The sequence below is a fragment of the Tachyglossus aculeatus genome, chromosome 26, assembly GCF_015852505.1.
Source record: "Tachyglossus aculeatus isolate mTacAcu1 chromosome 26, mTacAcu1.pri, whole genome shotgun sequence".
NCBI lineage: Eukaryota > Metazoa > Chordata > Mammalia > Monotremata > Tachyglossidae > Tachyglossus > Tachyglossus aculeatus.
The window spans coordinates 20,963,742-20,977,715 of record NC_052091.1 but is presented as its reverse complement, the minus strand read 5'-3'; the positions used below and the strand labels follow the sequence as shown (position 1 = coordinate 20,977,715).

The 13,974-nt window shown below is 46.4% G+C and overlaps 1 protein-coding gene across 5 annotated transcripts in view; it reads left to right on the top strand.

The window, feature by feature from the left end:
- Positions 1 to 13,974, top strand: part of BLM (BLM RecQ like helicase) — a 100,818-nt gene that overhangs the window by 66,432 nt on the left and 20,412 nt on the right. For all 5 annotated transcript variants that reach the window (XM_038767463.1, XM_038767466.1, XM_038767465.1 and 2 more), the window contains 5 exons: positions 2,570 to 2,765; positions 6,011 to 6,201; positions 9,936 to 10,083; positions 10,864 to 11,063; positions 13,533 to 13,725. In XM_038767463.1, the coding sequence (XP_038623391.1) occupies positions 2,570 to 2,765; positions 6,011 to 6,201; positions 9,936 to 10,083; positions 10,864 to 11,063; positions 13,533 to 13,725 (928 nt within the window). The remainder of the gene's footprint in view (positions 1 to 2,569; positions 2,766 to 6,010; positions 6,202 to 9,935; positions 10,084 to 10,863; positions 11,064 to 13,532; positions 13,726 to 13,974) is intronic.

Genomic DNA, 13,974 nt, shown 5'->3' with positions numbered 1-13,974 from the left:
CGTTATTATTAGGATAGCGGCACTGGCCTCTACCCTTCGCTCTCATTCAAATCACATCCTGCCTTGCCCTGCGTGGTGTCACCCTGGTATGAGAGTCCTCGACTATTCCGTCGGCCTCCTCACCGGCCTCCTAGCCTCTGGCCTATTCCGCACTCCAACCTCTACCACACGCCCAGGCACAGATCATCTTGACACAGGTTTGCCCGTTCCACATGGGGCTCACAGTCTTCATCCCCATTTGACAGATGAGGGGACTGATAATCACATCCCACTGTGGGTGGAGGGAGCTCACATTCTAAGTGGAAGGGAGAACAGGGATTGAATCCCCATTTTGCATTTGAGAGAACTGAGGCCCAGACAAGTGAAGTGACTTGTGTAAGCTACTTGTATGCAGGGAACGTGTCACTTTTTGTTCCCTAGTTCTTAGCACAGTACACTGCACCTCTTAGGCCACTGTTAGGTTAGTTGAGAAAGTTCTTCAGATCATACAAGCCTGAAAAGAATTCATCATACAGTGATGGTGGAAGAAATAATAATGCCCATGTGCATGGTTCAAGCAGAGGTAAGTGTTTTTTCTTAATGCAGGGGTGGGGGATCAGGAGGTGGAGAGGGGGCTGTTTCTTACATAAGCCCCACATTCTAAGAGATCTGAATGTGTCCACAGAATTCATCTGAGTGCAAAACACCAAACAAGGTACTTGGGGAGTGTACAGAAGTTTTAAAAAGGGATGGAGATGTAAAAGAGGTGGTCGTTGTGGGCGGGAACGTGGGTACAAACTCAGTATTGTTCTCTCCCAAGTAAGTGCTCAAAAAATCCCCGTGATGATGATGATGATTATCCCTGCCCTCAAGGAGCTTGCCATCTAATGGGGAGAAACAGAAGCCATCTACATTTGTGCATGAACCAGAGTTGAGGGGGAGAAAATAGCTATTCATTCAATCATATTTATTGAGCGCTTACTGTGTGCAAAGCACTGTACTAAGTGCTTGGGAAGTACAAGTTGGCAACATATAGAGACGGTCCCTACCCAACAACGGGCTCACAGTCTAGAAGGGGGAGACAGACAACAAAACAAAACATGTATAAATAAATAACGGAAACAGCTAAATCAAATAACAAACAAGCCCCCGAGCTAAGATGTCCGGAAAAACCGGAGTGGGTGAGAAAGGCAGGTGGACTCTGTGTTATTGAAAAACAGCAACAAGCTCCCAGAACTATCACCCCACCGAAAACTGGCTGAGAACTAATGATAATAACAACTAATAATGTTTGTATTTGTTAAGCACTTACTATGTGCCAGGCACTGTACCAAGGGCTGCGGTAGATACAAGATAATAGGGTCAGACACAGTCCCTGTCCCACAAGGAGCTCACCGTCTTAATCCCCGTTTTCCGGATGAGGAGATTGAGGCCCAGAGATGTAAAGCGACTTTCCCAGTCACACAGCAGACATGTGTCGAAGCCAGGATTTGAGCCTGGGTCCTCTTACTCAAAGCCCATGTTCTTTTCACTAGACCACACCACTTCACACTGATGAACAGTCGCAGCAAGTGCTTAAATGCTACTAGCGGCTGAGAGAGCACCCCCTCGCCCCATCCGTTCCATAGTACCGAAAGCTGAGGAAACAGATGGTAACAGGTCACCACGGGTTAATTCTGATTGATTTTAGGGCTGGCTTGTCATTGCAGGACTCATTCCGATCAGGGAGAACTGGTGAGATACCTCGTCTCTACATCATCAAGCTTGTTAATTGGTCATATTTATTGAGCGCTTGCTCCGTGCAGAGCACTGGAATGAGCACTTGGGAGAGTATAGTAGAGTCAGGGAGCACGGTCCCTTCTCCTGACGACTTTGTGAGGCTTACTGAGTTGGCAAGTTAGCAATGGGAGAATCAGTTTTGCAACAGTTGTTTCTGTTTTTTTGTGGTTTTATTCCCAAATGAATTCCTAGAATAAACTCACCCGTTATGAGATGGGCGTTTGTGGGACAATCATATTCTGGGATTTACTATTTTCTTCTTGCGACAGAAGGACAGGAGACATCTAACTTTTTCATGCTTAGACTTTTTTTCAATCCAACTCTTAGAATAAGTGTGGCATTTAAGCGCTTACCCTGCTCCTTGTCTGCTAACTCCTTTGCACTGTACTCTTCATACAGTTGTTTGCACATTGTAAACGTTCAATAACAGGGAATATATCTGCTAACTTCTTTGCATTGTACTCATCCAAGTCCTCAGGACAAGTGCATTAAGCACTGGGGTAGAGGCAAAATAATTAGGTCGCCATACAGGGCTCACTGGAGAAGCACCGTGGCTTAATGGATAGAGCCCAGGCCTGGGAGTCAGAAGGTCATGAGTTATAATCCTGGCTCCTCCACATGTCTGCTGTGTGACCTCGGGCAAGTCACTTCACTTCCAACCTGATTACCCTGTATCTACTTCGGTGCTTAGCACAGTGCCAGGCACAGAGTAAGCTCTTAACAAATACCAAAATCATCATTATTATTGGAGGCCTCTATTACATGCAAATTGTAACACTAGCAGCGTCTGATTTTCATATTTTTGTTTCAGGTTATCTGTGCGACGATCGCTTTTGGGATGGGGATTGACAAACCAGATGTGCGCTATGTCATCCACGCCTCGCTCCCGAAATCCGTGGAAGGTTACTATCAGGAATCTGGACGAGCCGGGCGAGATGGTGAAATGTCTCGCTGTCTCCTCTTCTACAGCTACCATGATGTAATCCGGCTTAAAAGGCTTATATTAAGTAAGCACAACTTCCCTGTGCAGGACACTATGTTGTCCTTCCATACCAAAACAGGAATCTAATCCTATTGGCAATGATTTGCTGGATACAATCATATTACCTTGAGAAGCACTGTGGCCTAGTGGATAGGGTACGGGCCTGGGAGTCGGAAGGACCTTGGTTAATAATTATGGTACTTGTTAAGTGCATACATGTGACAAGCATTGTTCTAAGCACTGGGGTAGATACAAGTTAATCAGGTCAGACACAGCCTCAGGTCACTCAGCAGACATGTGGTGGAGCTGGGATTAGAAACCAGGCTCTTTCTGAGTGCCAGGCCCAGGCTCCATCCACTAGCCATGCTGTTCTAATCTCGGCTCTGCCACTCATCTGCTGTGTGACCCTGGGCACGTCACTTCACTTCTCTGAACTTTAGTTACCACATTTGCAAAATGGGGATTTAGATTGTGAGCCCCCTTTGGGACATGAATAATAATAAATAAATAATGATGGCATTTATTAAGCACTCACTATGTGCAAAGCACTGTTCTAAGCGCTGGGGAGGTTACAAGGTGATCAAGTTGTCCCAAGGGGGGCTCACAGTCTTCATCCCCATTTTACAGATGAGAGAACTGAGGCCTAGAGAAGTTAAGTGACTTGCCCAAAGTCACACAGCTGAGAATTGGCGGAGCTGAGATTTGAACCCACGACCTCTGACTCCAAAGCCTGGGCTCTTTCCACTGAGCCACGCTGCTTCTCGTGAACTGTATCCAACCTGAATAGCGTGTATCTACCCCAGCGCTTACGACAGTGCCTGGCACATAGTAAGCGTTTACGAAATACCATTTTTTTAAAAAAAGAGAAAACAGAGTTGAAATGATCAGATATGGAGAAAATCAACCGAAAGATTTATGGATGTGGTGAAATTAACCAGTTTCCTATGACTAGAGTAGACATGGAAACGTAACTGAGGTTAGGGTGGGGAGGGCGTGTAAATGACTTTTTCTCATACCACTTAAAGTGAGTTGGAGCCTGATTTTTCTATCTAGAGCATGATAGTTCTGTAATCAGAAATGTCATATTTGTAATTGCATTTGGCCAAGGCACAAGATTATCAGAGAGCCAGCCACAGTTCTTTGCAAGTCTCAGTGTTAAAAGGCTTATATTAGGTAAGTCCAGCTTCTCTCTGCGGGACATTATGGTGTCCTTCCATTCTATAACAGGAATCTAATCCCATTGGCAATGACTTGTTGGACGTAGTCATATTACCTTGAGAATAACACACCTGTTATTCAGCCTGGCACAGTAAATCTTGCCCTTTTGGTGCTTTGGTGGTGAACTTCCAAAGGCGAGTATGTTTTTTCTCTCCAGGGTGCCTTCTGAACCACACTACTGCCCATTTCTTCACAAGTCCAGCTAAGCGGACTGTTGCGAAGAGAACATTTCCCCCAACTGGTTTCTTCTTCTTTCTTTTTTTTTTTTAAAATGGTACGTTAAGTGCTTTCTACGTGCTAGGCACTGTTCTAAGTGCTGGGGTAGATACAAGCTAATCAGGCTGGACACCATCCATGTCCCACATGGGACTCAAAGTCTTCACCACCCCCATTTTCCAGATGAGGGAAGTGAGGCCCAGAGAAGTCAAGTGAATTGCCCAAGGTCACACAGCAAACAAGTGGCAGAGCCAGAACTAGAACCCAGGTTCTTCTGACTACCAGGCCCAGGCTCTAGCCAGTAGGCTACACTACTTTTCTAGGCCACAGGAGCATATCGTGATCGTATCCGATGGTGAGGCCCTCCCATGGGAGGACTGAAGAGTTCTTGAACTCTTTGGTATTAGTTAAGCACTTACTATTTGCCAAGCACCATATTAAGAAGATACAAGCAAATCAGGTTGGACGCAGTCCCTGTCCCACGTGGGGCTCACAGTCTCAACCCCCACTTTAAGGGTGAAGAAACTGAGGCACAGAGAAGTGAAGTGTCACAAAGGTCACACAGCAGATGTGTTCTGGAGCTGGGATTAGGACCCATGACCTTACTCCCAGTCCCATGCTCTATCTGGTATGCCATGCAAATCAGACCAGGCAGCTGGGTCCCTTTTAGCTGTGCTTGTGAAGGCCCAGTCCATGATACTGTGATAGAAAAGCCCCCTATTTCATTGGAATTAAGCGCTTAGTACAGTGCTCTGCACCCAGTAAGCGCTCAATAAATGCGATTGAATGAATGAATGAATCCTGCCGAAATGAGAAGGAAACAGTACTTGTTGGCACATAATAGTTTTTGGCACATAATAAGTGCTTAACAGATACTGTTATTATTAGTAATAATCATAATAATAGTAAGCATGGGGACGAGAAACATGGACTGGCTTTCACATACCCCTCCTTCCCCCAGCCCCAAGTTTGGGTATCTGCACCTGGAGAAGGGGCGGGGAACTAGATAGAACAGAAAAACGGCCAAGCCGTCGATCTCCCTTGGCTCTGGTCTCTCAACGATAACATTCCCCAACCAAGTACTCAATCACTATTTGTTCACGGTTATCGTACGTTAACTTCATTTCCATTTAGGTCTGCCATCTGCCTTTCTAGCAGCTCATCAGTAATGTTCCGTTACATCACTTATGTACATATCTGTAATTTATTTCTATTAATGCCTGTCTCCCCCTCTTGACTCTTAAGTTCATTGTGGGCAGGGAATGTGTCTGCTTATTCATTCATTCATTCAGTCGTATTTATTGAGTGCTTACTGTGTGCAGAGCACTGTACTAAGCGCTTGGGAAGTACAAGTTGACAACATATAGAGATGGTCCCTACCCAACAATGGGCTCACAGTCCAGACCCAAGCACTTAGTGTAGCATTCTGCACACAATAAACACTCAATAAATGTAATTAGATGAATAAATATTGTTATATTGTACTCTCCCGAGAGCTTAGTACAGTGCTCTGCACACACTAAGCGCTCAGTAAATACTTGGCATAGTGCATAGAGCGCGGGCCTGGGAGTCAGAAGGTCATGAGTTCTAATCCTGGCTCCGCCACTTGTCTGCTGTGACCTTGGGCAAGTCACTTCATTTCTCTGGGCCTTAGTTCCCTCCTCTGTAAAATGGGGATTGAGACTGTGAGCCCCAAGTGGAACAGGGACTGTGTCCAACCCAATTTGCTTGTATCCAGCCCTGGCACATAGTAAGTATTTAACAAAGGCCATAATTGTTATTATTATTATTACTATTACCATTGATGGATTGATTAGATATTTTTGTTTCTTTCAGTGGAGAAAGATGGAAATAGTCACACCCGACAAACCCACTTTAATAACCTGTATAGCATGGTGCATTATTGTGAAAACATCGCAGAATGCCGGAGGATACAGCTTTTGTCCTACTTTGGGGAAAATGGGTTCAATCCGAATTTTTGTAAGGAACATCTGGATGTGGCTTGCGATAACTGCTGCCAGAAGAAGGTAGACGTTGCAATTTGGGGTGAAAATGGGAAGTGTTTTCTCTCTCTCTCTGTCTCTCTCTCATAAGTTTGCTTTTTGATGATCTAATAACTGTGGTATCAATCAATCGTATTTATTGAGCACTTACTGTGTGCAGAGCACTGTACTAAGCGCTTGGGAACATATAGAGACAGTCCCTACCCAACAGTGGGCTCACAGTCTAAAAGGGGGAGACAGAGAACAAAACCAAACATACTAACAAAATAAAATAAATAGAATAGATATGTACAGGTAAAATAAATAAATAGAGTAATAAATAAGTACAAACATATATACATATATACAGGTGCTGTGGGGAAGGGAAGGAGGTAAGATGGGGGGATGGAGAGGGGGACGAGGGGGAGAGGAAGGAAGGGGCTCAGTCTGGGAAGGCCTCCTGGAGGAGGTGAGCTCTCAGCAGGGCCTTGAAGGGAGGAAGAGAGCTAGCTTGGCGGATGGGCAGAGGGAGGGCATTCCAGGCCCGGGGGATGACATGGGCCGGGGGTCGATGGCGAGACAGGCTAGAACCAGGTACGTTGAGGACATTAGCAGCAGAGGAGCGGAGGGTGTGGGGTGGGCTGTAGAAGGAGAGAAGGGAGGTGAGGTAGGAGGGGGCGAGGTGATGGAGAGCCTTGAAGCCCAGGGGGAGGAGTTTCTGACTGATGCGCAGATTGATTGGTAACCACCAGAGATTTTTGAGGAGGGGAGTAACATGCCCAGAGCGTTTCTGGACAAAGACAATCTGGGCAGCAGCATGAAGTATGGATTGAAGTGGGGAGAGACACGAGGATGGAAGATCAGAGAGAAGGCTGATGCAGTAGTCCAGACAGGATAGGATGAGAGCTTGAATGAGCAGGGTAGCGGTTTGGATGGAGAGGAAAGGGCGAATCTTGGCAATGTTGCGGAGCTGAGACTGGCAGGTTTTGGTGACGGCTTGGATGTGAGGAGTGAATGAGAGAGCGGAGTCGAGGATGACACCAAGGTTGCGGGCTTGTGAGACGGGAAGGATGGTAGTGCCGTCAACAGAGATGGGAAAGTCAGGGAGAGGGCAGGGTTTGGGAGGGAAGACAAGGAGTTCAGTCTTGGACATGTTGAGCTTTAGGTGGCTGGCAGACATCCAGATGGAGATGTCCTGAAGGCAGGAGGAGATGCGAGCTTGGAGGGAGGGGGAGAGAGCAGGGGCAGAGATGTAGATCTGGGTGTCATCAGTGTAGAGATGATAGGTGAAGCCGTGGGAGCGAATGAGGTCACCAAGGGAGTGCGTGTAGATCGAGAACAGAAGGGGACCAAACACTGAACCTTGGGGAACCCCCACAGTAAGGGGATGGGAGGGGGAGGAGGAGCCTGCAAAAGAGACTGAGAATGAACGACCGGAGAGATAAGAGGAGAACCAGGAGAGGACGGAGTCTGTGAAGCCATGGTCAGATAGTGTGTTGAGGAGAAGGGGGTGGTCCACAGTGTCGAAGGCAGCTGAGAGGTTGAGGAGGATTAGGATGGAGTATGAGCCGTTCGATTTGGCAAGCAGGAGGTCATTGGTGACCTTTGAGAGGGCAGTTTCCATGGAATGTAGGGGACGGAAGCCAGACTGGAGGGGGTCGAGGAGAGAGTTGGTGTTGAGGAATTCGAGGCAGCGCGTGTAGACAACTCGTTCAAGGAGTTTGGAAAGGAATGGTAGGAGGGATATGGGGCGATAACTAGAAGGTGAGGTGGGGTCAAGAGAGGGTTTTTTTAGGATGGGAGAGACATGGGCAAGTTTGAAGGCAGAGGGGAAGGAACCAGTGGAGAGTGAGCAGTTGAAGGTGGAAGTTAAGGAGGGGAGAAGGGATGGAGCGAGAGATTTCATGAGATGAGAGGGAATGGGGTCAGAAGCACAGGTGGCCGGAGTAGCACTTGAGAGGAGGGAGGAGAGCTCCTCTGAGGATGCTGCTGGGAAGGATGGGAGAGTAGCAGAGAGTGTTGAGAGCCAGGGGGTTGGAGATGGGGGGGAAGTGACATTGGGGAGATCGGACCTGATGGATTTAATTTTGTTAATGACGTAGGAGGCCAGATCGTTGGGAGTGAGGGAAGGAGGAGGGGGAGGAACCGGTATATGAAAGCATTTTCTTTGTGCCAAGCACTATACTAAGCACTGGGGTACAGACAAAATTATCAAATCCCGCATGAAGCTCACAGTCTGAAGTAGGAAGGAGGACAGGGATTGAATCCCCCTTTCTAGAGATGAGGAAACAGAGGCCCAGAGAAGTGAAGTGACTTGCCCAAGGTCACATAGCAGACAAGTGGTGGAGCTGGGATTAGAACCCAGCTCTCCTGAGTCCAAGGCCCAGACTCTTTCCAAAAGCCACGGCTCCTCAGGCCCTGTAGTACGCGTTGGGCTGCTATTCACGGGAGCCCCAACATATCTCTCTCTTTCTCTCCCCCCACCCCCACCCCCCATGATCCTGGGAAGTTGAATATTTTTCTTAATCAATCAAGTGATATTTATTGAGCGCTTACTATGTGCAGAGCACTGTACTGAGCGCTTGGGAGAGGACAAAAGAACAGTCAGGTGACACATTCCCTGCCCACAAGAAGCATACAGGTTAGAGAATGTAAGTTGATGTTTATCTTTGTGTCATTTAGGAAGAGTGAGTCAGAAGAAAGGCTCTCCAGTTGCTTCTCAGTTTCTTAATGTTTCACATAATCCTTAGTGGTTTTCCCTGGTAATATCATCGGGCTATAATTTCCATAAATGCGATTGAATGAATATGGCTGTTTACGATCCAGTCTTGTGTGAGGAAAAAGAAACATTAAATGTAATCATTAGTTTTTAGAGTTGAAGCAGCATGGCCTAGTGGCCTAGAGCACGGGCTTGGGAGTCAAAAGGACCTGGGTTCTGATCCTGGCTCTGCCACTTGTCTTCTGTGACCTCAGATAAGTCACTGCATTTCCCTGTGCCTCAGTTATCTCATCTGTAAAATGGAGATTGACTGTGAGCCCTCTGTGAGGCGTAGAGTGTGTCCAACCTGAATGGCTTGTATTTACCCCAGCACTCAATGCTTAAAAAATACCATAAAAAATGTAAACGCATAAGAATTCTGAACTTTATAAAACTGCAGTAAATTACCCAGTTGTTTTTGAAAGAAGGGAAAGCACGGACTTCTACATTCCAAAAAAATACCCAGCTTCAATCGAAGAGGAACAGCAAAGGCAAGAGCAGATGAAATTAGCCGAGTCCAATGAAATAGAAAGCCTCTGGCAGAAGGTGCTTAATAATGGTGTGTTAATGCTGCATATCATGTCGACCAATGCGGAATGACAGGAAAATCAATGCAAGCTATTGGCAGGGGCTACAAGGGAGCTGTTTTGTTTATTCCCCATGTGCATTTTAGGTCTACTTGGCTTGAAAGAGTAAATGCACCTTGAAACGTGCCTCACTTTCAGTCTGAATCTGGCTTAGAGTCATTGTGACATTTATTAAGCACTCACTGTGTGTCAAGCACTGCTCAGAATCCAGCCCCCTGGCCTGTCTATCAATGTCCTCAGCTAATTCTTCAGCAGCTGAAATGATGTGCATTCATCTTAAAAGCCATGATTTGTGGCCTTGTGGGAATGGATGTCTTGAGAAACGGAATATAGAGTAAAAGGATGTCATCGGATTAAGCGTCACCTTGGTAAAGTTTTATAGGTTTGAAAATCAGTCGTAAACCTCAAGAACAAAATTGTATTCTTGCTCATAGGATTACAAATCAAGAGATGTGACAGAGGATGTGAAAAATATTGTCAGATTTGTCCAGGAACTTGATTTACTGCAGGGAAGAAGAAATATGAGAAATTTAACTTCCCCTGGAAGATTTACCATGAACATGTTGGTCGATATTTTCTTGGGTAAGGCCCATAATGATTCATTCATTCAGTGGTATTTATTAAGTGACTTTGGGCAAGTCACTTAACTTCTCTGTGCCTCAGTAACCTCAACTGTAAAATGGGGATTAATACTGTGAGTCCCCTGTGGGACAACCTGATCACCTTGTAACCTCCCCAGTGCTTAGAACAGTGCTTTGCACATAGTAAGCGCTTAATAAATGCCATTATTATTATTATTATTATTATGATCGAGCATTTACTATGTGCAAAGCACTTGGGAGAGTACAGGCTTGGCAGACACGTTCCCTGCCCACAACGAGCTTACGATGAAGAGGGGGAGAAAGACATCGATAGAAATAAAGAATTCACAATATGTAATGTATAGGTATTCATTCAGATGTGTTATGCGCATTTTGGCAAAAGTTATTTTTCATGGCTTAGGAACGATTCATTTTGAGGTCACAAAAGCTAATGCAGTTTTGGTGAAGAAGTCATCAGCCTTGTATGAATGCCTTCATTGATGGGAAGTGGGAGCAATATGCTGGTTTCCATTTATAAAAAGTCTGGGCAATCTTAGTATTTTGAATCTTACATACTCCCCGCTTTTCGAGCAGTTTGCTCCATAACAGAAAAAGGTCACTTTCCCGAAGTCCAGTTTTCCACTTTGGGTCGCTCCAGAAACCGAGGCTGCACATAGAAGATGTGTCCAGATCCGTATCTTGAGGATCTGTTTATGAATGGCGAATGTTTCAGTGCCGGTACTTGTGAATGAATGACCAAGTGTATTTTCTTTCTGATCAGGTAGCAAAAGTGCCAAGGTTCAGTCAGGTATATTTGGGAAGGGGAGTTCGTACTCCAGGCACAATGCTGAAAGGCTTTTCAAAAAACTGGTCCTGGACAAGATTCTGGATGAAGATTTGTTCATCAATGCTAATGACCAACCGATCGCCTATATCATAGCCGGAGAGAGAGCCCAGGCTGTCCTTAATGGGTATTTGAAGGTAATTTCAGTCCGTGCTTCCTTCTCGGGTCTGTAATCTCAAGACAAAACTAGAGGTGAAGTTCGTTCATTCAGTCGTGTTTATTGAACGCTTACTGGGTTAAGATCACAGTACTGAGCTCTTGGGAGAGTATAATAGAACACTAAACAGACAGATTTCCTGCCCACAAGAAGCATGCAGTCTAGAAGGATTTCAGGGTGCAGATTAATGTGACTCTTCTCCTTCCTGCAGGAGAGGTGACCAGGCTAGAATAAATCCTTCCCAGCCAGGGAATTTTCCAGTGGGTTTGCAAGAATCCACTTTGGATTTTTCTCTACTTTTTTCCTCTTGCTTTGGCTTAAGAGTTGAATCAGTCAGTCAGTAAGTCATATTTACTGAGCACTTACTGTGTGCAGAGCACTGTAGTAAGCATTTGGGAGAGGACTAAATAACAATATGACAGACACATTCCCTGCCCACAAATGAGCTTACAGTCTACAGGGGAGACTGACATTAATGTAAATAAATAAGGCGTCTTCTAACGTGCCTCATTCACGCTCTGATGAATCTGGTTTTAGTAATTAGGATATTGGTTATTAACAATAATAGTAATTGTATTTAAGTGCTTACTGTGTGTCAGGCACTGTACTAAGCACTGGGGTGGATATAAGCAAATCGGCTTGTCACAGTCGCTGTCCCTTTTAGGGCTCCCAGTCTCGATCCTGTTTTATGGAAGAGGTAACTGAGGCCCAGAGAAGCGAAGTGCCTTGCCCAACGTCACACAGCAGACAAATGGTGGAGCCAGGATTAGAACCCATGACCTTCTGCCTCCCAGGCCCGTGCTCTATCCATTACGCCATGCTCTTTCTCATGCTTCTCATGGTTAAGCTCTTATCATGTGTCAAGCGCTGTTCAGAATCCGGCCTCCTGCCTGCTTACATCCCCACCTACTTATTCTGCACCTAAAATAGCCAACATCCTTCTGAAACGTGTATGGTTTTGCGTAGCCATGGTTTTCCAGAGCCGCAGTTAACCTGAGAATGTTGTTTTGAGGGTTGCCTTTCCACAAACCGTGAATTTCACCTAGTTCATTAGGAGCAGTCCCCGGCTCCCTTTAATCCATCGGCCTTTTCTCTTGGCAATATGTGGTTTTGTCCATCACAGGCACTGTACAGGAAACTGCCACCCTCCCCCCACCGACCCATGGAGGATAAGGGAAACGTGTATATCGGCTTTATGCAAGAAGAGTGAAGATTAGGGGTGCCAGAGGAGGGGATTGGGGGCTGGGCAGGGAGATAAGTCCCATCCCTAACATTCCAACACAGGCCTCCTTATTTTGGGGAAATAATCATTATTGTGTGACATATTAAGTACTTACTGTGTGCCAAGCACTGTTCTAAGCACTAGGTTAGATACAAGTTAATCAGGCTGGACACAGTCCCCATCCCATATGGGGCTCACAGTTTTAATCCCCATTTCTACAGATGAGGCAACAGAGAAGTGAAGTGACTTGCCCAAGGTCACACAGGAGACAAGTGGCGGAGACAGGATTAGAACCCAGGCCCTTCTGACTTCCAGGCCTGTGCTCGATTCACTAGGCCACACACCTGGGCTGCCACGGCCGTGTTTGGGGTGAGGCCAGTGAACGTGTCTTCTCCAGACGGGCTCACGGCCCCGGGGCCTGAAGAAAGGGGCAGTTCTGCTGCATTAGGAGAATTGGGGAACGGGATGGTGGGGGAACCGCACCCAGTAGGACACATTCTCGCCCCAGGCGCAAACCAGATGCCATTCCAATCCCTAAGAGGCAAGCCTCTCCTGCAAACCAAGCCCTGCTCTTTCAAAAGGGGAACTGTGGAGAATCAAAAATGAAAACCCCTGGCAAACAAACGTAGGGGCTTGGCGTTGCAAGCCAAGCAGCCATAAATGATCACTGCCTGAGTAGTGATTATTCTCTGAAAGACAGCATTTCTGTTTCAAAGCAGCTTGGCCTAGGGGATGGGCCTGGACTTGGGAGTCAGAAGGACCTGGGTTCTGGCCCCCAGTTTTGCCACTTGTCTGTTGAGGGACCTTGGGCAACTCACGTCACTTCTCTGGGCCTCAGTTCCCTCATGTGGAAAATGGGGATTGTGACCGTGAATCCCATGTGGGACATGCACTGAGTCCAGCCTTATTACCTTGTATCTACCCCAGTGCGTAGAATAGGGCCTGGCACGTAGTAAGTGCTTCACAAATATCATTAAAGAAACTGAAGAGCCAAGTAGGGGTGGAGGCCGGGGGAGGAGGGGTGTCCCCCTTCGTGACTCGCAAGGGTGAAATGTGTTCACGGCAGCCTTGGCCAAAAATCAAACCCGTTATTAAGTGATAGATAAACCTCTAAACTGATGGCAGAGCATAGCATCATTATTAAGCGACACGTAGCCTTTCAGAGCTTTCCGTTGACATGCCTGTATCGTTGCCTTTTGTGCCTTCTCTCCCCCCGCTTTTATGAAGGTGGACTTTATAGAGACGGAGAACGCAAGCAGCATCAGAAAGCAGAAAGCACTAGTGGCCAAGGTGTCCGAACGAGAAGAAATGGTGAAAAAGTGCCTCGGGGAACTGACAGAAGTCTGCAAAGCTCTGGGCAAAGTGTTTGGTGTCCATTACTTCAATATTTTTAATACCGTTACTCTCAAGAAGATTGCAGGTAAAGATGGGTCCCCAAGCAGCGTGGCTTATAATAATAATAATAATACTAATGATGGTATTTGTTAAGCGCTTACTATGTGCAAAGCACTGTTCTAAGCGCTGGGGAGGTTACAAGGTGATCAGGTTGTCCCACGGGGGGGTCACAGTCTTCATCCCCATTTTACAGATGAGGTCACTGAGGCACAGAGAACTGAAGTGCCTTGCCCAAAGTCACACAGCTGACAATTGGCGGAGCTGGGATTTGAAC